At 42.8% G+C, this 24,988-nt stretch overlaps 3 protein-coding genes and 1 pseudogene across 4 annotated transcripts in view; 3 read left to right on the top strand and 1 right to left on the bottom strand.

Annotated features, from left to right (window-relative positions):
- Positions 1-29: 29 nt before the first annotated feature.
- LOC128114974 (DNA polymerase eta) lies at positions 30-24,173 on the top strand. 2 transcript variants are annotated; one of them, XM_052745450.1, is made up of 6 exons: positions 30-288; positions 5,889-6,031; positions 6,828-6,962; positions 12,251-12,465; positions 16,360-16,529; positions 22,564-24,173. In XM_052745450.1, the coding sequence occupies exons 2-6, from the start codon at positions 5,895-5,897 to the stop codon at positions 22,669-22,671; spliced, it is 765 nt and encodes a 254-aa protein (XP_052601410.1). In that variant the 5' UTR covers positions 30-288; positions 5,889-5,894; the 3' UTR covers positions 22,672-24,173. The 2 variants fall into 2 exon arrangements, with proteins under 2 accessions (XP_052601410.1, XP_052601411.1); XM_052745451.1 differs by lacking the exon at positions 30-288 and adding an exon at positions 358-1,043.
- LOC128114975 (60S ribosomal protein L31-like) lies at positions 6,971-8,342 on the bottom strand (annotated as a pseudogene).
- On the top strand, positions 19,080-21,788 carry LOC128114976 (60S acidic ribosomal protein P2-like). Its single transcript, XM_052745453.1, has one exon. The coding sequence runs from the start codon at positions 21,414-21,416 to the stop codon at positions 21,765-21,767; it is 354 nt and encodes a 117-aa protein (XP_052601413.1). The 5' UTR covers positions 19,080-21,413; the 3' UTR covers positions 21,768-21,788.
- LOC128113946 (DNA polymerase eta-like) overlaps positions 23,994-24,988 on the top strand; it is a 3,147-nt gene continuing 2,152 nt past the window's right edge. The window contains exon 1 of the mRNA XM_052743798.1: positions 23,994-24,022. Within this exon, the coding sequence (XP_052599758.1) occupies positions 23,994-24,022 (29 nt within the window). The remainder of the gene's footprint in view (positions 24,023-24,988) is intronic.

The following is a 24,988-nucleotide window of genomic DNA, read 5'->3' as shown; positions in this document are numbered from 1 at the left end:
GGGACGCGCCTGGCCGGGCGGGGCGGAGGACGGAAGTTCCGCGATGCGCAGGCGCGTCAACCGTCCCTCGCTGGGCGCCTTTCTGGGCTCGCTGTGAGGACTGCTCGCCGGGATCCTAGGCAGCCCGGCTCGGTTCTCCGTCGTCGCGGGCAGTCGGTCTCTCTCGGAATTGGCCTGCTCCTGGGGAGGCGACGACACTGACCAGACGCCGTCCTTTTCCCTGCAGGGGACTCAGCCCGGAGCCCGCAGCATCGCGCGGGACAGTTTTGACAGGTGTTGGTCGCCGCGGTAAGAACATTAAAACGCCGTTCGGAATCGCTGTGTCGGGATACTTCCGTTGCCTTGGCTGTTGGTTTTACTTGGAGTAACTGGGGGTACACGGGGCCGACATGGAAACATGCTTCCGGGGAGAGAAGGCCCTGACATTGTCTCTTGTAGGGTCATTTTCTTGTGACTTAAACCTTCCTCTTCACCTGTACGTATTTTCTTGTGCGTGTTACTACACGACCCGCTCCGAATGTGTTTTGTACAGAATGGGATAAACCGAAATGTTTTAAAACGCATCCCACTACGCCTTTGGCAGACTGAGGCAGTAGGATTGCTTCGGGTTTGAGGACAGCCTGGGCTACAGTGTGAGACCCTGCTTCAGAGAAAAAGAGACAGAGACAGAGACAGACAGCCAAACCCAAATTAACATAATCCTTTCGGGAGCAAAGTTTTGGCGTCTTGATTTTACACCGATACATATATTAAATACAAAAAGAACACATAAACTGAAAGACTTAACAACTTCATTACCTGTTATCCTGCGTATGTTTTATGCGTTTTTTTTTCTATTTAGTAAATGTTTCCTGCCCTTAAATCACAGCTTCTTGTTTTACCTCAGATATTTATATCGAATATGGTACTTCCCAGTATTGATTGTGACAACGCATTTGCCGTTTTTTCTGGCTTTATAAACTGTTCCAGTATTACAGAAAATCCTCTTCAAAACAAAGGGATGCCTGACTTATGGATTTTAACCTAAGATCACCTTGTTTTAGGTCAGTGATTTGTAAGGAGTTAATGCCTTGAGCGTTCAGATTTTTATTTTCTTTACACCAGTACTGCAGCTTTGTAGTTGTTGCTTGGCACTGTTTTCACGGTGAATGTTCATTTAAAAAAAATTAAGTTACAGTTAGGTGCTCACTCATCTGTATAACCTGTTTCTTATATTCAAATCATGAATGTCCTGTGCTTCTGTGAATTCTGTATTATTTATGATAGGCTGGGTATGCAAAGCTGCTGCATAGTGGGAATGTCTTGAGAACCTTTAAAAATCATGATGCCATGACAGTGGTGGCATGTACTTGTAATCTCAGCATTTAGCAGGAGGATCAAGAAGTTCTAGGTCATTTGTGGCGACAGAGCAAGTTTTTAGGCCATTTTGGGCTACATGACATTCTGTCTTTTAAAAATAAATAAATAAAGGGGGAAATAAGTAAAAGAACCACTCCTCAAAACAAAAAAGAAATTTTACAAATAGAAAATCATTGAACACCACAAAGTAGTTGTTGCAGGTAAGATCTATTGAAAGTTGCTTATTATTGAAAATTTGCAGAGAAACGGGGCATTTACGTAGTATTCGATTATTCTCTTCATTTGTATGTGTGTGTTCTTCTTGAAACAAAGTTCTTTCCATGTAGCTCAGGCTGACCTTGAACTTAAAATCTTCTTGCCTTAGCCTGTTGAGTGCTGGAATTACAGAAGTGTGCCACCATTCTCTATATCCAAATGTTTTTAAAAAGTATTTCAAAGTAAACAGTTTGCATGATGACAGTTGTGGTGGCAGCTGTTCTTTAGTTCCAGCAGAGGCAAGTGGATCTCTGTGACTTTGAAGCCAGCCTGGTCTACAGAGTGAATTACAGGGTAGCTACCCTGCATTACAGTCCTTCCAAATTCACAGAATGATTGATTCCAGGATATTCTTCCTGCAGTCTGCAGGATACCCAGTCTACAGATGCTTGGGTCTCTTACATAAAATGTCATATGTAGTATTTGCATATGACCTATGCCATTGTATACACACACACACACACACACACACACACACACACACACACACACACAGACACTTGCTAAGGTTCAAAGTTGTGGTCTTGAGAATGCTAGGAAAGGGCTCTAACATTGAGTAATACACCCCAGCCTCTCCCAGATACTTCTAATCATAATATCTAGCACAATATTAGTTTTATATAAATATACTATATCTTTTAGAGAATGATGAGAAGTGTCTATATACAGTCATTGCACATACTCTTTTCCTGCATGTTTTCAATCTGAGGTTGATTGATATGCAACATTTTCTTTTTCTCCTAAATTTATGATTGGGATCTATCTATCAACTAGATTACCCTTTGGTTCTCTCCTCCTAGTGTACATCATGGGTTTTTGATCTGTGCAGTTTAAATTTTCAATTTCCCATAAATAATACTTTCACAGAAACACAGGATATTCATGATTTGAATATAAGAAACAGGTTCTACAGATGATGCTGAGTCCATTGTTAGGCACTGTGGTGATTTGAGTGACATTGACACCCCTCCCCCCCAATATGTTTGAATGCTGGGTCCTTAGTGAAACCGTTTGGAAAGAATTAGAGGTGTGCCCTTGTTAGTGGAGCTGGGTCACTGGGGGTAGGCTTTGAGGTTTCAAAAGCCCACACTAGGCCCGGTCTCCTCTCTGCTTGCAGACCAGGATGTAAAGCTCTCAGCTACTCCTTCAGCCCCATGCATGCCTGCTTCCCACCATGATGATCATGGACTAATGCTCTAAACTGTAACCAAGCACCCAACTAAATGCTCTCTCTCTCTCGATCTCTTTTTTTTAATTGCTCATTTTGTTTTTAATTATGGGGATGGTGTCCAAAAGAGGACATCAGATCTCCAGGAGCTGGAGTTATAGGTAGTTTGGAGCCACCTGGTGTGGATGCTGGGAACCAAACTCAGGTCCTCTGTAAGAGTACTACACCTTTTTTTTTTTTTTTTTTTAACGTCAAATGCTGTTTATTGAAGGAGGGAAGAGGTCTTTTTTTTATTTTATAATTTAATTTAATTTTACATATCAGCCACAGATTCCCTTGATCTCCCGCCCCCCTCACTTTCCCCCCAGGCCCCCCCCCCATTCCCATCTCCTCCAGGGCAAAAACTCCCCTGAGGATTGAGTTCAACCTGATAGATTCAGTCCAGGATAAGTGAGACAGTTGATTAGCTTGATCTGTTTGGGAGGCATCCAGGTAGTGGGACCAGGTCCTGTACTCAGTGCATGAGTTGGCTGTTTGAAACCTGGGGCTTATACAGGGACACTTGGCTCAGCCTGGGAGGAGGTCTTAAATGCAGGCTTACAGCACAATGGGAGAACCCCGGAGGGCAGAAGTTCACTACTGATGTTTTACAATCTTGCATCTAAGCTGTTAATGCCCAATATGCAGGATACACAGACAAGGAACTTCCCTTAAGCATTCAGGAGGGTGAAACCCAGGAGGGCATTAGCATAGGGAGGATATCAAGGTCAAGGTCAGCAAGCAAGGCAACAGTTACCCAAAATGGGGGCCAGGGCCCTACAGGTCCCCCCCTTTTACTAAAAAATGAGCTTCTGACTTAGGTTGCATGGGGCGTCAGCAGGTCACCTTACCCGTCATGGAGATGCCTGGCCAGGCCACACAGGCACTCTGTCTTAGGTTGGTGAGAGCCCTCCAGGTATTACCCCTCTCTGAATACTCATTATCATACAGGCTCAATCCTGTGTGAGCTGCAGAGTTAACTGCTGCTAAAGATCTCAAAGTGGCGCTGGGCTTGCAATCTGTGTGTTTGATACAGAAAAGACCAACAGAAGTCCTAACCCACCCATAGCCAGTAGGCTAAAGGCAATTGAGCCATTCCCTTCTTTAACGAGCCTTACTGCAAATTGGAGTCCTTGTAAGATGGTATCCCAAAAGCAAGTGGAACTTGAGTTAATAAATTTATAATTTTCAAAGCCAATCGAAATGTATATAACTATTGAATTAAATATATCATGCCCAATAGAATGAAAGATTAACTAACTGTGGTAGCTACTTTTGCTGCCAGGGTCTCCATCCACTGTGCTAGCTGTAGTAAGCAATTATGAAATGTAATCCCAGAAACAGTAGCAGTGGTGGCCGCCACTGCTGTAACAGCAACAATGGCAGCAGCGATGTCAAATTCTCTTCTGGAGTAGGTGGGCATCCACTGACATGGACACAACTCCAGGAACACGAACCACCAAGGCCCATTTTTCTTGATCCCAGCATGACATAAGCTGGCAGCCCTGCAAAAGAACAATTAAGAACCATAAAGAAAAAACAGGCAGCTCACAAGGAGCAGAACTAATGATCTCATAATGGCTACATTCAGCCTCATAAATTTTAAGGTATCTTCAAAGGGGGCTAAATAAATTTCAGGAGGCCAATAAATGTTGCACAGAGCCACTCCTGAAAAGTAGGTACTACACCAGCTTGAAGCGGATTGTGAAAATGAAAAGGCCTAGCAGGCATGCTACTGTTAACAAATGGAGGTCATGACCTTCAGGGTTATCCTTAATCTCCAAGGTGTCTGGGTGACATGTTCTCCAACATACTTGAAAAAGCAGTTACCATACATTACCTTCTGGAGAATCCAACTGCGTGGCTACAGTTCCTAGGCTTACGTTAATGCTTGCCAAAGCTGGCCGTATTGGGCTCTCAATCCTCATTGGCATCAGAAGGGGAGAGTTTTTCACAAAGGCCCAATAGGTCTCTTGTAGCTTAAGTTTTCCTGCCTGGCCCACAGTCAGGACAAATCTCTCTCACCCGCCAGTCCCAAGCCACTCAAACCCGATCAAGTAAACACAGACACTTATATTGGTTTCAAACTGTATGGCCGTGGCAGGCTTCTTGCTAACTGTTCTTACAGCTTAAATTAATCCATTTCTATTAATCTATACCTTGCCACGTGGCTTGTGGCTTACCGGTACTTTACATCTTCCTTGTCCTGATGGCGGCTGGCAGTGTCTCTCCCACCCAGCTTCCTGTTCTCTCAATTCTCCTCTCTGTTAGTCCCGCCTATACTTCCTGCCTGGCCACTGCCAATCAGTGATTTATTCATTGACCAATCAGCAACACATTTGACATACAGACCATCCCACAGCAGTCTCTGCCATGTTGGGCTTCAGCGAAATGCTATCTTTTATAAGAGTTGCTTGGATCGTGGTGTCCCTTCACAGTAACAGAACAGTGACAGGCAACTTTTGGCTATTTGTATATCTTTTATGAAATGTCTGAGAATGAGTAGCCAGGTGTACTGATGCATGCTTGTAATCCCACCACTTGGGAAGTAGAGGCAGGAGGATCAGGAGTTCAAATGGAGTCTGTTTCTAAACTTTTTTGTTTGTTTGTTTGTTTTTTGAGACAGGGTTTCTCTGTGTAGCTTTGCGCCTTTCCTGGATCTCGCTCTGTAGACCAGCCTGGCCTCGAACTCACAAAGATCTGCCTGCCTCTGCCTCCTGAGTGCTGGGATTAAAGGCGTGCGCCAGCTCTAAAGTTTTAAATATGTATTACCTTCATAAAATTGTACTAGTTTATTCTCATGTAAACAGTAGATGAAAATGACTTTTGTTCTTAGTTTCCATGCTCCTATTCTTGTTGTGGCTCATCAATTAGATGTAGAAATATAGTTGTTATTGTTGTTTTGAGACAAGGTCTCACTGTGTAGACCTGAAAGATCTGTCTGCCTCTGCCTCCTGAGTGCTGAGGTCAAAGATGTATACCCACCACACATGGTAGAAATACAATGGGGGTCTTTTGGTTTTGTGTTTTAGATTAAGTATTTTTCTGTTTATAAAATGTCTTCCAGGAATAAATGGCTGCTGGACAAGATCGAGTGGTTGCTCTTGTAGATATGGATTGTTTCTTTGTCCAAGTGGAACAACGGCAAAACCCTCATTTGAGGAATAAGCCTTGTGCAGTTGTACAGTACAAAACATGGAAAGGTGGTGGGTATGTATCATTGAGAGTGTCGTGTGTGTGTGTGTGTGTGTGTGTGTGTGTGTGTGTGTGTGTGTCTGTCTGTCTGTCTGTCTGTCTCTCTGTCTGCCTCTCTGTCTCATGGGGGGCAGATATTGAGGGTCTTCCTCAATTGCTCTCTCTGTTTTGAGAGCCTCTTACTGAACCCCAAGCTCACGGATTCAGCTTAGGCCAGCTGGCCAGCAAGCTCCCCAGATCTTCCTGTTTCTGCCCCCACAGACAGGGTTAAAGGCATGCACTGCTGCACCCAGCTGTTTCTGTGGGTCCTGGCGACTCCCAGCTCAGCTTGGCTTGCTTGCATGCCAGGCACTTCACTGACTGAGCCATCTCCCCAACCCCTCTGAGTCTTTAACAAAATTTTTTTGTGTTTGAGTGTTTTGTCCATATAGATGTCTGTGTGCCACCTGCATACAGTACCCACAGAGGCCAAAATAAGGTGTCAGATCCCCTAGGACTGGAGTTACTGACCAGTGGTTGTAAGCCACCATGTGGGTGCGGGAATCAACCCCGGGTGAAAAGAGCAGCTAGTGCTCTTAACCCTTAACCATCACCCCAGACCCCACTGAGACTTCAGTCTGTGGAAACTCAATGGTTCTGTTCTAGGTCTTTTTTGAAGTGTCTGAACTGCTGTGTCTGGGATTGAATAATAGCATTTGTCATCACAGATTTCTAATTTTATGTGTTTATAGCCTACTTCTGTTAAAAGTTTATTATTGTTTGAGATCATGTAATATTTTTGATTTTGTTTCCTTTCTCCCCCTAACTTTAGAATTATTGCAGTGAGTTATGAAGCTCGTGCATTTGGGGTTACTAGAAACATGTGGGCAGATGATGCTAAGAAGTTGTGTCCAGATCTTCTACTGGCACAAGTTCGTGAGTCCCGTGGAAAAGCCAACCTCACCAAGTAAGCAAAAAAGAACATATGTAAAGGAACATAGAAGACTTAGGAAGTGTTTTGTGGGATGGGGGTGTGGCCAGTGGTAGAGTGGTTACTTAGCACGCATTAGATCCTAGGTTTAATATCAAGGGCCACTTTAAAAAAAAAAAGCTACAGGTGATAAGTTACTATAGCTTGTTGCTCCTTGCAGTGTACTCAATAAACTTGTTGACACAAATATGAAAATGTTTTTGGTTTTTTGAGATAGGGTTTCTCTGTGTAGTTTTGGTGCCTGTCTTGGATCTCACTCTATAGCCCAGGCTGGCCTCAAACTCACTGAGATCCACCTGGCTCTGCCTCCCAAGTGCTGGGATTAAAGGCGTGCGCCACTACCTCCTGGCCAAAATGTTTTTCTGTCAGCATCATGTGTCTATGAGTTAAATATTTTATGAGCTTGCTGGCCAGCTGGCCTAAGCTGAATCCGTGAGCTTGGGGTTCAGTAAGAGGCTCTCAAAACAGAGAAAGCAATTGAGGAAGACCCTCAATATCTGCCCCCCATGAGACAGAGAGACAGACAGAGAGACAGACAGACAGTAACAGTTTTATTATTGCTTTTAAGTTCTTGCCTTTAAGGAACCATTTATTATCTTCCTTGTTTAAAAATCAGTTATGGGGAAATGAAAGCTAGCTCAATAGTTAAGAGGAGGTTCTGCTCTTGGAGAGATCTGAGTTTTTTTTTGCATTTCTGCAACTTTATTTAACATTCAGTGGGTTCGTTCTCATCCACATTGACTGTAGATTTTTGAGTCTGGTAACAGGCACATACGTCACTAACGTGTAGAGCTTATTTGGTGAGTCCTCATATTCTTTACATTTTTTTGGACAAACGTACACGAATATGATATGGAGCATTCCCTTGGCCCAGACAGCTTTATTTATTGAGCCTGGTATCAGTGTGTACATCTGGAGTCCCCATCCCCTTCATGGCAAATTTCTGAATTTCTTAAGTGCCTGAGGGGCATGCTTCTTGAAGCCCACTCCATGAATGCGTTTGTGAATGTTGATGGTGTTATTCTTGGGTCACATCCTCGGGGATGGCAGAATGGCCCTTCTTATTGCCACCCTTCTTTGTGGGAGCCATTTTGCTGAGCCCAAGTTGGAAAGGACAGGGGCCACTTTATTTTCCTTATATTTTTTAAATTTATTTTTATTTCATGTGCATTGGTGTTTAGTCTGCATGTATGTCTGTGTGAGAGTGTCAGATCCCCTGGAACTGGAGTTATAGACAGTTTTGAGCTGCCATGTGGGTGCTGGGAATTGAACCCAGGTCTTCTGGAGAGCAGCCAGTATTCTTAACTGCTGTGCCACCTCTCCAGCCCCTGCTTTCTTTCTTTCTTTCTTTTTTCTTTTCAGTTGAGCCTGTCTCTCTGCAAACTTGAAGGCCAGCCCTAAAGTGAACGATGTGTATAGAGGTAGGCACAAGCCTCAGTCATTATAATAGTCCTGTCTTAGTCAGTGTTCTATTCCTGTGAGGGGACACCATGACCATGGTAACTCTTATAAAAAGAAAGCATTTAATTGTGGCTTGCTTAGACTTTCAGAGGTTTATTAGTCCATTATCCTCATGGCAGAGAGTATGGAGGTACGCAGGCAGACATGCTAGCTCAGAGTTCTACATCCAGATCCAAAAGCAGGCGGAAGAGACAGAGATACTAGGTCTGGCTTAAGCATTTGAAACCCCAAAGCCCACCTACAGACACACTTCCTCCAACCAAGCTACACCTACTCCAACAAGGCCACACCTCCTAATCCCTGTCAAGTAGTGCCACTCCCTAATAACCAAGCATTCAAATATATGAGCATTCTTTTTCAAACCACAAGTCCTAATAGTTAATACATACTGAATTAAAGACAATATTCTTTATAGGGAATAGCTCTGTTCACTCTCACATTATTTCTAGGTAGGTACTAGTAAAGTTTGTAATCCTGTCTTTATAGTGGTTTTGGTTTTTTGAATTTTGTTTTTGTTTTTGAGAGACAAGGTATCATATATCCTAGGGCAAGTCTTGAAATCACTCTGTAACAGAGAGGATGACTTTCAATTCCTGGTCCTCTTTTCTCCACCTCCTAGGTGCTGGGATTACAGGCCTGCTCTACCATATAGTTTCTGCAATGTGAATCCAGGGTTTCATGTATGCTAAGCAAATACTCGACAGACCAAGCTACATTCCCAGCTCAAAAGAGGTTAAATAGTTTAAGTTCAACAGCTGAGTGGAAGACTAGAGATTCACATGCATGTGTAGCTCAAATCTTAATTGGTCTTAATAAAAACCTGGAGCCAGATATCAGAGTAAATGCTGAAAGATCAGAGAGACAAAGGAGCCAGCCACAGCCACCTCTTACCTCGACAACTCCTCAGCCTGAAAAAAGAGTGAGCTCCTGTCTCCTCCCACCTTATATTCCTCTCTCCATCCAGCCATATCATTTCCTGTCTCCACTTCCCTAGTGCTGGGATTAAAGGTGTGTGCCTCCCAGGTACTAGGATCAAAGGCATGAGATCCCAAGTGCTGGGATTAAAAGTGTGAGCCTCTACTGCCTTTTTCTTTTAAACTGGGTCAGTCTCGTGTAGCTCAGGGTAGACCTTCCTGCTTCCTCCCAAGTGCTAGAATTAAAGATGTATGCTACTACTGCCTGGCCTCTATGGTTAACTAGTGACTAGCTCTGTACTCTGATCTCCAGGCAAGCTTTATTTGTTAGAGTACCAACAAAGTATCAGCATGTGTATTCTTTTCAGAGTCTAGTATCTACATTCTCACAGTACAGTATGTAGTACAATATGCTATAGGCATCAGGCTTTGACTTGGGACTTGAAATATTTCTGAACTGACCTGTGAATTAGATATCTAAAGATACAATTGACAAAAGATTAGTAGCTTTCCAGGAGATGGTGGTGCACGCCTTTAATCCCAGCACTCAGGAATCAGAGACAGGTGGATCTCTGTGAGTTTGAGACCATCCTGTCATCCTGGTCTACAGAGTGAGTTTCAGGACAGCCAAGGCTACATAAAGAAACCCCATCTCAAAAAAAAATTAATAGCTTAACCATAAAGCAGAATTAATTCAGTTAATGGAAATACAATATTGCGTGCTATGTTAGCAGTATAGAGTCTATGAAATATATGCTGTTGACTTTAAAATTTGATTTGGAAAAGGCATACTTCATTAACTTAAACTGAACCATTTATTTTTAAAACCTGAATAGTTGGATGTAGCATACCCCTGTAATTCCAGCACTTAGGATGTGGAGACAGGAGAATCTGGAGTTCAAGGTCATCTCCAGATATTTGGTGAATGAGTTTCAGGCCAGCTTGTTTTATATGAGACACTGCCTCAGAAAACTAAACAAAGCACAAAGCAAATCTATAGTAAATCATGAACAGTTGTGGATTTAGGATATTTAAGAGTAAGTATATAGGTCAGAGAGTTTAAAAGACCCACAGTTTAAAATCATTTTAATAGTTAAAATACAAGGTTATAAAAATGCTCTTTGCAAAAACATGTGCACTAATAGTTTGTGTGGTTTTTCAAATATCCCTCAAAATAGAGTAATTTGCTTAAGAGACCATACATACCAACTACTATAGTAGGATACCCTCTTCCAGCTTTGTGTGTGGTATGTTGCACATTAGTTTGGTTTTTGTCCTTTGAGGCGTTTTCCTAATGCAAATAAAGGTTGTAAGGGAAAAGTCAAATAATCTATAATTCTAATTTAATGACATTTTGGAACAGAAACCATAATGGTTTTTGGGGGCATCTTAGTGAAGACATGCAAATGTTTCCATTTTATGGAAAATATAACAAGATCAAAGAACTTTAAATTATATAGCAAATCCAAACCAAAGTAAAGAAAACATGCAGATTGTTGTAGAAAGCTAGCTATTTGGCTAGAAGAACCATTTATGGTTTATCTTAGTTTGCTTTCTATTACTATGATAAAGCACTGACCAAAAGTAACTTGGGGAGGAAAGGGTTTGTTTAACTTATATCTCAGGTCACAGTCCATCATAGAGATGAAAGTCAGAGCAGGAACCTGAAGGCAGGAACTGAAGTAGAGACCATGGAAGAATGCAAGACCATGACTTGCTCCCCATGGCTCACTCAATTTGCTTTTTTTTTTTTTTAAGTAAGTTTTTGAGATTATAATTACATCATTTCCCCTTCTTTTTCTCCCTCCAAATCTCCCTTGTACATACACACCCCCTTTCAAATTCATGACCTCTTTTTCTTTAATTGTTGTTACATACATATATATGTATATATATATACACACACACATTCATGTATCTATATATGTATGGATATACTCAGTCTGTATACAGTTTGTATACAGCCTAAGATACCTGCCTAGGAGTAGCACTGCCCTCAGTGAACTGGACCTTTTCACAACAATCATTAATCAAGAAAATGCCTCCCAGACTTGCCTACAGGCCTATCTGATGGGGCATTTTCTCAATTGAGGTTTCTTTTCCCAGATGACCCTAGCTTGTGTCAAGTTGACAAGTCTTAAATAGATCTATGATGAGATGATATTCCCCTAAAGAAGGTAGCCTACCTGCCCAAATGTATCCCTAAATCCTAGGCACTTGTCTTCATAATTTGAATGATAGTATGTCCAGAGCAATTGGCTTGCACTAGCCAAACACCATTGACTGAAATTGAAGTCTATGGTCAGTTTATTGATTTGTAGTAAGAGTTGCTGTCATAAGAAAAATCTGTTCTGCTGAGTGTCATGTTCTCCCTAAGTTGTGTCTTGTTTGAAGGTAGACTCTGAAGCAAAAGATTTTTTAGTGTATGTAAATAGCAAAGGGATAAGTGAACATAGTGCAATGTTTCATTGTGCTAGGCTTTCTTTTCCTTTTAGAGAGTTCCTTGTCACATAGGTTACTCAGGGCCTGCATGCCTTTTAACTTGGTATAATGCTAGCACTGCATGAAAAGGCTTTCCAGGGTTCTTTCTTTTCCTTTTTCTATTGCTTACCTACCTATCCATTGTTCCCTTCAGTTGGGTAATTATTACATCTTTATTAAGTCACTTGTCACTTGCTTATTTTTTTTTTTTTGAGACAGGGTTTTTCTGTGTAGCTTAGCTGTCCTTAGCTGTCCAGGCTGGCCTTGAACTCACAGAAATCTTCTGCCTGCCTTGGCCTCCCCAGTGCTGCGATTAAAGGCAAGTGCCACCATGGCCCGGCACTTATGGATATTCTTGTCTCAAGGTTGTGTCCATTTATGGCCTATTTGTATGATCCTTATACTCAGGTACCGGGAAGCTAGTGTTGAAGTCATGGAGATAATGTCTCAGTTTGCTGTGATTGAACGTGCCAGCATCGATGAGGCTTATATAGATCTGACCAGTGCTGTACAAGACAGACTTCAGAAGTTAGAAGGTCAGCCTATCTCAGCAGACTTGTTACCAAGCACTTACATTGAAGGGTTGCCCCGAGGCCCTACAACAGAAGAGACTATTCAGAAAGGTACTTGTATAGCATAACATTACTTCTGCTTCCTGCTTTTGGAACCTGCTTTGCTTGGTTACGCTGATTCTTTTTAGAATGATACTTAAATTATCTCCTGTATGTATTGTTGCTAGAGTTTTCCTGCCTGGCCCACAGTCAGGACAAATCTCTCTTTGTTGCTAGAGTTTTCCTGCCTGGCCCACAGTCAGGACAAATCTCTCTCACCCGCCAGTCCCAAGCCACTTAAACCCGATCAAATAAACACAGAGACTTATATTAGTTACAAACTGTATGGCTGTGGCAGGCTTCTTGCTAACTGTTCTTACAGCTTAAATTAATCCATTTCTATTAATCTATACCTTGCCACGTGGCTTGTGGCTTACCGGTACTTTACATCTTCCTTGTCCTGATGGCGGCTGCCAGTGTCTCCCCCTCAGCCTTCCACTTCCCAGCTCTATTCTCCTCCTTGTCCCGCCTATACTTCCTGCCTAGCCAATGGCCAATCAGTGATTTATTTATTGACCAATCAGCAACACATTTGACATACAGACCATCCCACAGTAATGTATCATAGAAACTCACATGAAAGGATATACAAATTCTCGTTATCTTTCTGGGTATATCCATGATGAGAAGCTGTGAAATTTGTATAAAAGTAAATATCTCTTTAGATATATAACCACTTCAGCTTAGTATTAGCAACAGAAGGTAGAAGGCTGACTGCTTCCTTCATCTGTAGATTAATTCAAATTATTGTCATTTAGTTTCTTGATTTATTCAACAGCAAGCAGAATGAGCTTTTTACTTTTTACTTGTGTGTGTGTGTGTGTGTGTGTGTGTGTGTGTGTGTGTGTGTGTGTGTGTGTTTTGCCTGCGTGTATGTCTTCATACCATATGTGTGCAATGCCTGAGGAGGCCAGAAGGGGGTATTAGATCTCCTAGGGCTGGAGTTATAGACAATTGTGAGCTGCTATGTGGATGCTGGGAATTGAACCCAGGTCCTCTGAAGAGCAGTCAGTGCTCTTAACTGCTGAGCCATCTCTCTAGCACCAGAATGAGTTTTTTAAATGGAGACCCAAGGTGTAAGGGTTAACTAATTTAAATTTTTTCCTCAAGGGAAAGGGTCTTTCTGTGTAGCCCAGGCTGGCCTCAAGTTCTCTACCCTTCTCCCACCCTAGCTGTTGGAGTTACTAGGCTTACCGGCATGTGCTACCACAAGCAGTCATAGATATATATTTATGTATTTTAGTTCTCACAAATGCCCTGTAAGTTGCAAGTTTTGTGAGCAGCAACAGCAGTTTTGAACAGGAAGATAAGGTTGATAGATTGGTAACACTAGTAGTTAAGAGTATTTGAATTGTGGGTGTTATATAGTGAGTTTGGGGTTTGAGCCTTTTGGTTTGCACTGGAGACAAACCCAGACCCTCCATTGTACTAGCAGGTGCCTGTCCTCTGAGTGGACCCTCAAACCAAGTGGGAAGAGTTGAGGTGGTTGGGCCTGTGATACTGTTCTTGTTCTGCAGGTGTCTTACTTTTCTATTGCTGTGCAGATATATGATCAAGGGAGCTTATAGAAGAGTTTACTGGGCTTAGAGTTTCAGTGGTGGAGTCCTTGATTGTCACGGGGAGCATGGCAACAGTCGAGCAGGCCTGATGCTGGAGCAGTAGCTGAGAGCTCACATGTTGGACAACAACCACAAGGAAGAGAGAAGGCTAACAAGGAGTGTTATGGGCTTTTGAAACCTCAAAGCCTACCCTAGGGGACACACCTCTTCCAACAAGGCTATACCTCCTAAACTTCCCAAAGAGTTGTACCCACTGGGGACCAAGTATTCAAATATATGAGCTTCCTAGGGGCATTCTCATTCAAGCCACCACAGCAAGTGAAGGCATTTACTGGCTGATGACTGAGTTCAGTCCCAGGACCTGCATTGTGAAAGGGAAGAACTGACTCCTGCAAGTTGTTCTTTGATCTCCACATACTTGGTTTTGATGCATACTCCTTTCCTCAACCTATAAAATAAACACATCTCAATTTGTTTTTAAATTGAAAGGGTACTAGAGGGATGGCTCAGTAGTCAGGAGCACACACACCGCTCTTGCAAAAGGCTCCCAACACCCACATCAGGCAGATTACTACTACCTGTAACAATAGCTCCAAGGAATTTGACACTCTCTTCTTGACTCTTGAGAACACCTGCACTCACATGCACAGTCTTGTACACAGACACACAAGGATACACGTAATTAAAAACAAATACTTTTTTAAAAAGTTAAGGTAGTTTAAGTCAGAAGTAAAAGGTGAGTGAGGCAGGATGAGTTGTAGTGATACGGGAAATGGTTTTGATGTGGGCTGTGTTGACTGGCTCCACAGTGGGAAACGGGGTGGGGCAGCTAATGTTATTTAAAGTCTGAGCTTTTTTTGAGAACAGAGGGTAGCCCAGCATGCCTTTAATCCAGGTATGTGGACCTCAGAGGTCAAGGTCAGCCTCTTCTACAGAGTGAGTTCTAGGACTGCCAGGGATACACAGAAACCCTGTCTCTAAACACTGAAGAAATGTAAAGAAGAAAATTTGAGGGAACACATTTTTTTTTTATTTATTTATTTTAATTTATTTTGCAATGCAATTCAGTTCTACATATCAGCCATGGATTCCCTTGTTCTCCCCCCTCCCGTCCCCCTCACCTTCCCCCCAACCCCCCCCATTCCCATCTCCTCCAGGGCAAAGCCTTCCCCACAGACTGAGGTCAACCTGGTAGACTCAGTCCAGGTAGGTCTAGTCCCCTCCTCCCAGGCTGAGCCAAACAATCCTGCATAGGCCCCAGGTTTCAAACAGCCAACTCATGCAATGATCTCTGGGAGTCCAATTAGCGAGAATGAGGAGGGTTTATATGAACGAGAATTGTTGAGACCAAGGTTGGATAAAGCACAGGGACAAATAGCCAAATGAATGGAAACACATGAACTATGAACCAATGACTGAGGGGTCCCCACTGGATCAGGCCCTTCGAATGGGTGAGACAGTTGATTGGCTTGATCTGTTTGGGAGGCATCCAGGCAGTGGGAACACATTTTTAAACCCTTGCTCCTGGGCTGGGAGTAGAGATTAATGATAGTATGTTTGAACCATGGGTTCAGCACTGAAAAGAATCAAATCATTATTCATGAATGATTATTAACATAAAAATTATTTACACATTATCACTATAAGTTTTAACCTAAGCTGAAACTAAGCCTTCTGGAATTGGTATGTTTGAATGTGATTGGTTTTCTAAACCTATGTATCTAGGGCTGGCGAGATGTCTCAGCAGGTAAAAGGGCCTGCCGCCAAACCTAACAACCCGGGTTTGATCCCTTTGACCCACATGTGCATATGCCCATGCAGACAAAACAAATAAAATGCAATTGTAAATAAAATGGGGCTGGAGAGATGGCTTTGTGGTTAAAAGCACTTACTGTTCCTCTAGAGGACCCAAATTTGGTTCCCAGCATTGACATTGTGAGACCACCTTCAACTCCAGCTCCAAAGGATCCAAAACCCTCTCTGGTCCCCAGGGGTACCTACACACATGCCATACACAGACACACACATAAATAAAAATAAAGCTTAAAGTAAACCTATGTGTCTAAAGTACCTGAAATCAAACCATTTCTGCATTGAATGGTAAATATAGTCCTGTGCTGCTTAATGTCAGGCTTATGCTCTGGGAAATGTGTCCCTGGGTGATTTCATCACTGTGCAAATATCATGTATTTAGAGAAAGCTAGATCATATAGCCTACTATACATTAAGTTCTAATGCCATATACCATCATGTATGTAGTCTGCCCTTGAGCAAATGCTATGTGATTCGTGACTGAAAATAACTAATTTAAAAAATGTCTAAGTGTAATCTTCTCAACTTTTTTCAGAGGAAATTCGAAAACAAGGCTTGCTTCAGTGGCTTGGTTCTCTTCAGATTGATGAGCCCACCTCTCCAGACCTACGGTTGACTGTGGGAGCAGTGATTGTGGAAGAAATGAGAGCAGCCATAGAGAGGAAGACTGGTTTTCAGTGTTCAGCTGGAATCTCACACAATAAGGTGAAGGCTTACTGTAGACCTCAAAGAGAAGCATTGATACTTTTAGTAAAGTACAGCAAGGATGGATGGGTATTAGTGGATATTTAAAATTCATGTTGAGAGCCTGGTGTGGTAGTGCATGTCTGTACTTCCACCCAGGAAAATCAAGGGTTCTAGAGTTCCAGGCCAGTCTACTCATATAAGAGACCTTGTCTCAAAAAACTTTAAAAAAGGGGGGGGGGGGCACTGGAGAGGGGACTCATCAGTTAAGAGCACTGGCTATTCTTCCAGAAGACCTGGGGTCAATTCCCACCACCTACATGGTAGCTCTCAACTGTCTGTAAATACAGTTCCAGGGGACCCAACACTTCTTCTGGCCTCTGAGGGCATTGCATGCACATGCTGTACAGACATAAATGCATGCAAAACACCCATACACATAAAATAATGTTTTTTAATTGTTTAACATTTTGGGACTGGTAAGATGATTCAGTGGGTAAAGGCACTTGCCACCAAGCTTAATGACCTGAGTTCCACCTAGAACCCTCATGATAGAAGAAGAGAACCAAATTGTCCTTTGACCTCCATATGTACAATGCCCCCCATAAATGTCACTTTTTAAAAACTTAGCTAGCTGGGCAATGGTGGCACACACATTTAATCCCAGCACTCGAGAGGCAGAGGCAGGCATATCTCTGTGAGTTGGAGGCCAGCATGGGCTACAGAGCAAGTGAGATCCAGGACAGGCATCAAAATTACACAGAGAAACCCTGTCTCAAAAAACCAAAACAAGGGGGCTGGAGAGATGGCTCAGAGGTTAAGAGCACTGACTGCTCTTCCAGAGGTCCTGAGTTCAATTCCCAGCAACCACATGGTGGCTCACAACCACCTGTAATGAGATCTGGTGCCCTCTTCTGGCCTGCAGTCATATATGCTGTATACATAATAAATAAATAAATCTTTAAAAAAAAAAAAAAAAAAACCAAAACAAACAAACAAAAAAAAATAGGTAAAATAAAATTCATATTGAGACTCAAATAAAAGCTTAAGTAATAACATTATTTGACATGCATAAATAACTTTCCTAAGAAGCAGCCTGAAAGCTGACACAAATTATATTTTTTTAATGATTGAACCATCTGTATAGAAAAGCTGAAGCCTGGAGCTGCAGAGATGGCTCAGTGCTTAAGAGGCTACTCTTCCAGAGGACCCACATGGCAGCTCACAACTATCTGTAACTCCAGTTCTAAGGGAGCCAACAACCCTCACACAGACACACATGCAGGCCCAATGCACATAAAAATAAATCTTTTTTTTTTAAAGTTATATTATTAAAAAAATAAAAAAAGCCAGGCTGGTGGATCTCTGTGAGTTCAAGGCCAGTCTGGTCTACAAAGTGAATTCCAGGACAGTCAAAGCTGTTACACAGAAAAACTGTCTCGAAAAAAAAAAAAGAAAAGCTGAGGCTTTGAACTTTTATAAATTAGCCTATTTCATTTATTGTCACTTGCTGTATATTTTTGTTGTTTTGTCTTATATGTTTTGGCTTTTTGAGGCAAGTTCTCATGTAGCTCAGGCTAGCCTTGAACTTCCTGTGTACCAAAGACAACCTGATCTTCCTTTTTCTACCTCCAAAGTCCTGGGATTACAGGCATCTGCTACTACACTTAGCTTTATTGTTTCCTTATATGGAATTGCCTGGATATTTTATGTTTTTGCCTATTCCTTGTGCGTATATGTATACAGATGTGAGTTTGGCATGTTTGTGACGTGTGCATATGTGTGTCATAATCTGTCACTCCTCTGCTGTACTCCTTTTAGGCAGGGTCTCTCTTTTAACCTCGAACTAGCATTTCTTTGGAGGAGAGTAGGCTATCCTAGCAGCCATCAAGTCCCAGAGGTCTCCCTGTCTCTTCCCTGCCAGTGCTGGGGTTGCAAGTGTGTGCAGGATTATTCACAGCTTGTTTCATAGGTGCTGGCATTCAAACGCCAACCCTCAGGCTTGAGCGATTGGGGCAGTGAGAGAAAGGTGGCTGCAGTCACATTTTAATTTGGACCACTATTTTTAAAATGGGGAACACAGACAATTCTCAATAGTCCAAAAGCAGAATAACTGATTTGCTAACTACCTGTGAATAAAGTACAGTGAAAATATAAGACTTCCGTCGCCAGGCGATGGTTGTGTAAGCCTTTAATCCCAGCACTCAGGAGATAGAGGCAGGTGGATCTCAATGCGTTCAAGGCAGGCCTGGTCTACAGAGTGAGTTCCAGGACAGCCAGGACTGTTACACAGAGAAACCCTGTTCCAAAAAAAAAAAAGCCTTCCATCAACTCTAACCAAGGCTCCGTAATGAGCAGGAGCTGACCAGGTCACTGCCACCTGCTTCTGCTCTAACAGAAGGAAAGTTGCTAAGCTACCCAGAAGAATTTTGGGGTTTTTTGGCTATATGAAAGGGAGGGAAATTATTCCTAATGTAATGTAATATAGATCATACTAAATATTGCCTTAAGTTACTAAAGAATTTTACCAATAGCTGGTCATGGTGGTGCACATTGTGTGTGTGTGTGTGTGTGTGTGTGTGTGTGTGTGTGTGTGTGTGGTCTGTGGTGTTGTTTTAATTCATCTATTTATTTTACATCCCAGCCGAAGCCTACCCTCCCCCATCCTCTCCTTCTAGTCCCTTCTCACCCCCCCTCACCCCCTCCACCTCCAATCTCCTCCTCTTTCTTCTCTCTCCAGGAAAGGGCAGGTTTCCCATAAGTATCAATAAAACATGGCATATCAAGTTGCAGTAAGGCTAAGCACCCCTGCATGTATTAAGACTAGGCAAGGCGATCTAGTAGGAATAGGGTCCCAAAAATCAGTAAAAGAGTTGGAGACAGCCCCTGTTCCCATTTTTAGAAGTCTCACAAGAAGACCAATCTACACAACTGTAACATATATGTAGAGGCCTAGGTCAGCCCCATGCAGGCTCCCTGGTTGTCCATTCAGTCTCTGTGAGCCCCTATGAGCCCAGATTAATTGATTGTGTGAGCCTTCCTGTGGTGTCCTTGACCTGTCTGGCTGCTACACTCCTTCCCCCTCCTCCCCCTCCTTCCCTTCCTCCTCTTCCTCCTCCTCCCCCTCCTCACCCTCACCCTCTTCAGGATTCCTGAACTAGATCGTACCTCTCTGATGACAATTGGGCCAGGCACCAATCTGGTCACAGGAGATGGCCAATTCATGCTACTAACCACTATTGCTAGAAGTCTAAATTGGGATCCTCCTCATAGACTCCTGGGAGATTCCCCTGTGCCAGGCTTCCACCTAACCCCCCAAAATGCCCACTCCTCCAGCAGTTCTTTTCAACGCTCTCCCTCTCAATGCCTTCCCCTAACCTGATCACTCATGTTCCCATCCTCACCTGCCCTCAGTCCACTCACAAAATCTCTACTATTTCCCCTTCCCAGGGAGATCTGAATGTCCCCTCATGAACCCTCCTTGTTACCTAGTCTCTCTAGGTCTGCAGATTATAGCATAGTTATACTTTATTTTACAGCTAATATCCACTTATGAGTGAGTACATACCATGTTTGTCTTTTTCAGTCTGGGTTACCTCACTCAGCATGATTTTTTCTAGTTCTATCTATTTGCCTTCAAAATTCCTAGTGTCCTTGTTTTTAACAACTGAGTAATACTCCATTTTGTAAGTGAACATTTTCTTTATCCATTCCTCAGTTGAGGGACATCTAGGTTGTTTTCAGTGGCTATTACAAATAAAGGTGCTATGAACATAGTTGAGCAGGTATCCTTGTGGTGTGATTGAGCATCCTTTGGGTATATGTCGAAGAGCGGTATAGCTGGGTCTTGTGATAGGTTGATTGTTAGTTTTCTGAGAAACTGCCACACTGACTTCCAAAGTGCCTGTACAAGTTTGCACTCTCACCAGCAATAGAGGAGTGTTCCCCAGGTGGTGCATGCTTTTAATTTTAATTTGCTTTTTTTTTTTTTTCCATTTGGGAGGCAGAGGCAGGTGCCTCTTTGTGCATTCTAGGTGAGCCTGGTCTAGTGAGTTCCAGGACAGCCAGAGCCTCCTAATAAAGAGACTGTGTATTAGTCAGGGTTCTCTAGAGCAGTGGTTCTGAATCTGTATCAACCCCTTAGGGGGCTGAAAGACCTTTTCACAGGGGTCGAAAATTATATATCCTGCATATCAAATATTTACATAATGACTCATAACTAGCAAAATTAGTTATGACGTAGCAATGGAAATAATTTTATGGTTGGGAGTCACCACAACATGAAGAACTGTATTAAATGGTTGCATCATTAGGAAGGTTGAGAACCACTGCTCTAGAGAGGAACAGAACTTACAGAATGAATGTGTGTATATATATATATATATATATATATATAAATTATTAATGGCTTACGGACTGTGTACCAGCTTGTCCAACAATAGCTGTCTACCAATGAAAGGTCCAAGAATCCAGTAGTTGTTCAGTTTATGAGGCTGGATGTCTCAGTTGTTCTTCAGTATATACTAGAATCCCAAAGAAATAGGCTCTAATGCCAGTGAAGGAATGGATTTGCCAGCAACAGCAAGTGGACAAATACAGAGCAAGCTTCCTTCCATGTTCTTTGTACAGGCTACAGGCAGAAGGTGTGTCCCAGAGTAAAGGTGGATCTTCCCACCTCAACTGATTACAAGTTGGTCTCGCCAGGTGGTAGTGTCGCATGCCTTTAATCCCAGCACGGGGAGGCAGAGGCAGGTGGATCTCTGTGAGTTTGAGGTTAGCCTGGTCTATAGAATTAGTTCCAGGGCTGCCAGGACTACACAGAAAAAGCCTGTCTTAGAAAAAAAAAGCGGGGAAGGGCTTTCGCTGCCTGACGCTGCTGAGGTGGGCCTGTCTGCAGCAGCCGACATGCGCTACGTCGCCTCTTATTTGCTTGCGGCCCTTGGGGGCAACTCCTCTCCCAGCCCCAAAGACATTAAGAAGATACTAGATAGACAGCGTGGGCATCGAGGCAGTGATGACCAGCTCAACAAGGTCATCAGTGAGCTGAATGGAAAAAACATTGAGGATGTCATCGCCCAGGTTGTTGGCAAACTTGCCAGTGTGCCTGCTGGTGGGGCTGTGGCTGTTTCTGCTGCCCCTGACTCTGCAGCTCCTGCTGCTGGTTCTGCCCCTGCTGCAGCAGAGGAGAAGAAAGACGAAGAGAAGGAGGAGGAGTCCAAGGAGTCAGATGATGACATGGGATTTGGCTTGTTTGATTAAATTCTTGCTCCCCTGCAAATAAAGCCTTTTTATGTTTAAAAAAAAAAAAAGAAAGAAAGAAAGAAAAGAAAAGAAAGAAAGAAAGAAAGAAAAAAGGGGGGGCAGGGGAATTCTTTTCACTTCAAATGATTTAATTAAGTAAAAAAAAAAAAGAAAAAATCCCTCCAGCCACTCCGGTTTTAGTTAATCCAGATATAGTCAAGTTGACAACCAAGAACAGCCATCACAGACCATGTCTCAAAGGAAAAAAGAATCTTCCTAGTGAAATTAAGGAATGATTATCTATATGTATGTTTATGTATTTATGTGGAGGGAGATAACCATTTATTTTTTAGTTTTCAGTTATAGGTATATGTATGTGTCTCTGTGTAGGTAGTCTTCCCTGCTCTTCCCACATTCACTTCCAAATGTTGGCATTACAGGATTGCACCACCATTTTTGGCCTATTTTAACATTTTCACATTTACATGAATAAGAAGTGAATCTTACTTGAGTTTCTTCTCTGTTTTTTAAACCTATTGTGAGAAAAGTCTCAAATAGATGATAAAGGAAAAAATGGCTTTAGGAAAACAGACGAGTGTAGGGAGAACAGTGATGAAAACGTTTTCCCCAGAGGATTCTGTGGAACACAGAGGTTTTGAGTTTCTGGTTATATTTTGATTTTCATGTGGAAGTTATTAGGATAGCCATTAAGCTGTGCCTCTGTGTATGTGTATGCATGCTTTAGTATTTACCAACTATACATAGTTACCTTACTAATATTAATTAATGATTTTATTGTTCTCTGTGCTTCCAGGTCCTGGCAAAACTCGCCTGTGGACTAAACAAGCCCAACCGCCAAACTCTGGTCTCACATGGGTCAGTCCCACAGCTTTTCAGCCAGATGCCAATTCGTAAAATGTAAGTATTCAGGGAGGGCCTGCAGTCCTCATGTCCATGTGAATGATCTCTGCCTGTAGTGTCTTTTGTGCCTCATAAAGGTTTAGGCTCAGAGAGAATAGGTACCAGTCAGAGAGGCAACACTGAAAAACTTGGGAACTACATTTAGGCTTTTTTTCCTAAATGAATTTTCAATTCAGGGTAATCTGTGGTATATACCTAATCCTTAATTAAAAAAACAAAACAAAACTGCCAGGTGTAGTGGCGCATACCTTTAATCCTAGCACTTAAGAGGCAGACGCAGGAGTGTCTCTGAGTTTGAGATCAGCCTGGTTTACATATCAAGTTCCAGAACAGCCAGGGCTGTGTAGACAGACCCTGTCTCAAAACAACGGAAGAACTGAAAGTGGCATGGTGATGGATGCCTGTAATCCCAGCACTGGAGAGGTAGAGAAAGGGGCAGGAGCATCACTCATGAATTTAAAGCCTACGTAATGAATACCTGGCCACCCAGGGCTGCGGGGACTGGGAAGATAGCTCACTGGGTAAAAGCACTTGTTGCCCAAGTATGAGGACCAGAGTTCAAAATCCCTAGTACCCTCCTAAAAAGCCAGATGTGGTTGCTTGTGTACTCCCCTGTAACCTCAGTACTGTGGAGCGGGGAGAGTGCCCTACAACCCCTGAACTGTGGGGGATGGAGATGGGGATTCCCAGGACTTCGATGGTTGCCACCCAGCTCCAAGTACAGTGAAAGACCCTGTCTCAAGGCAATAATTCTGAGAATGATAGAACACCTAACATCCTGAAGCCTATACATGTGTACATATACCACACATACCAAACATACACCTGAGTTTTAGCTCTGTACCTAACTTCCTCCTGGCTTTTTACTCAAGTCTATCAAATATGTAACAAATAAAATTGTACTTCTCTTGGGAGGGTATTGAGACAAGGTCTCACTAAACAGTCTAGGCTGGCCTCATACTGGGGGTGTTCCTTATGCCTCAGCCTCCTAAATGCTAGGATTATGGGTACAAGCAACTACATCTGGAATTTTACTTTTCTTTACTATTAAATCAAGGGGTTTTGTTTGTTTTCTGTTGAGACAGGGTCTCTATAGTCCAAGTGAGCCTGGAATTCACTGTGCCACCCAGGCTCACTTGAAGCTCTTTAATCCCATTTCAGCTCACTGAATGCTTGTGATTACAGATGGAAACCACCATACCTGGCTCAGTCCAAAAGTTTTCAGATCTGCTAAACTGCTCTCCAATGAGCATGAAAACAAAGCTGACCTGATACAGGTTTATGGACTGGAGGTGGTAGAGAGGCAGCCGAGGACAAAGCAGCATGGAGACATTCAGCAGAAAGAGGAAAGTGTAAGATACTCTCAGGAAACCTAGGGAGACGTGAAATAGTCCATATTGATGGAGACACTGAAACAGAAACACTGAGGGTAGAGGAAGGACATGTTGTAGGTCACTCAAAGCTAGCTGAGGAACATTGGCCATGGAAAAGGTTTGTTTTGGGTTTGGAACGTTTGGGGGGGGGGGGGGGGGGGGGGGGGGGGGTGTTTGTTTTTTTGTTCGTTTTTTTTTTGTTGTTTTTCAAGACAGGGTTTCTCTGTGTTGCCCTGGCTGTCCTGGAACTCATTCTGTAGACCGAGCTGGCCTGGAACTTAGAGATGCACCTGCCTCTGTCTCCCCAGTGCTGGATTAAAGGCGTGCCCCACTGCTGTGCTGGATTAAAGGCGTGCCCCACTGCTGCCTGGCTTGTTGGTTTGGTTTGAGAGTCTCCAGACAGGGTCTCACTCTTTAGCTCTGGCTGACCTCAAACTCATAAAAACTCCCAGAGATCCCCCTGTCTCTGCCTCCCAAGTGCTGGGATTAAAGGTGTGTGCCACTACACCTGGCTGGGTTTGAAATTTTAATCTGCAAATGGGACAGTAGGTTTTACGCACTGAAAATTTAATATACAAGAACATGAAAAATGAAGTTTTTACATACAGTTGACTTGATAACAAATCAATGATGAATATTTTATTTCTGCTCCTGTTAATCTTCCCAGCCCCCTGCGTGAAGAGTCATCTAGTTTTCTTTATTTGTTTTTCTGTGTGCATGTGTATGAGAATGCAGTGCACTCGTGAGTCCCTTTCAGAGGGCTCCAGGGTCAGACTTTATTTAACCAACACCAGCACCTTTGCTTGCTGAGCTCTGAAGCCCTCCCTCAGCTTTGTGCTGGACAGTTCAGAGTCTGCAGGACTAGAACATTCTCTGCTTTTCTCTGAGCAGCAGAATGTCTTTGTTTTGGTTAACTGTATATATAAATGTGACCTATAATACAAT

The sequence above is a fragment of the Peromyscus californicus genome, unplaced genomic scaffold (genome assembly GCF_007827085.1).
Source record: "Peromyscus californicus insignis strain IS unplaced genomic scaffold, ASM782708v3 Scaffold_19__1_contigs__length_69161282, whole genome shotgun sequence".
Taxonomy (NCBI): Eukaryota; Metazoa; Chordata; class Mammalia; order Rodentia; family Cricetidae; genus Peromyscus; species Peromyscus californicus.
Note: the sequence above shows the minus strand (reverse complement) of the source record. Positions and strands in the feature narration are given on the sequence as shown.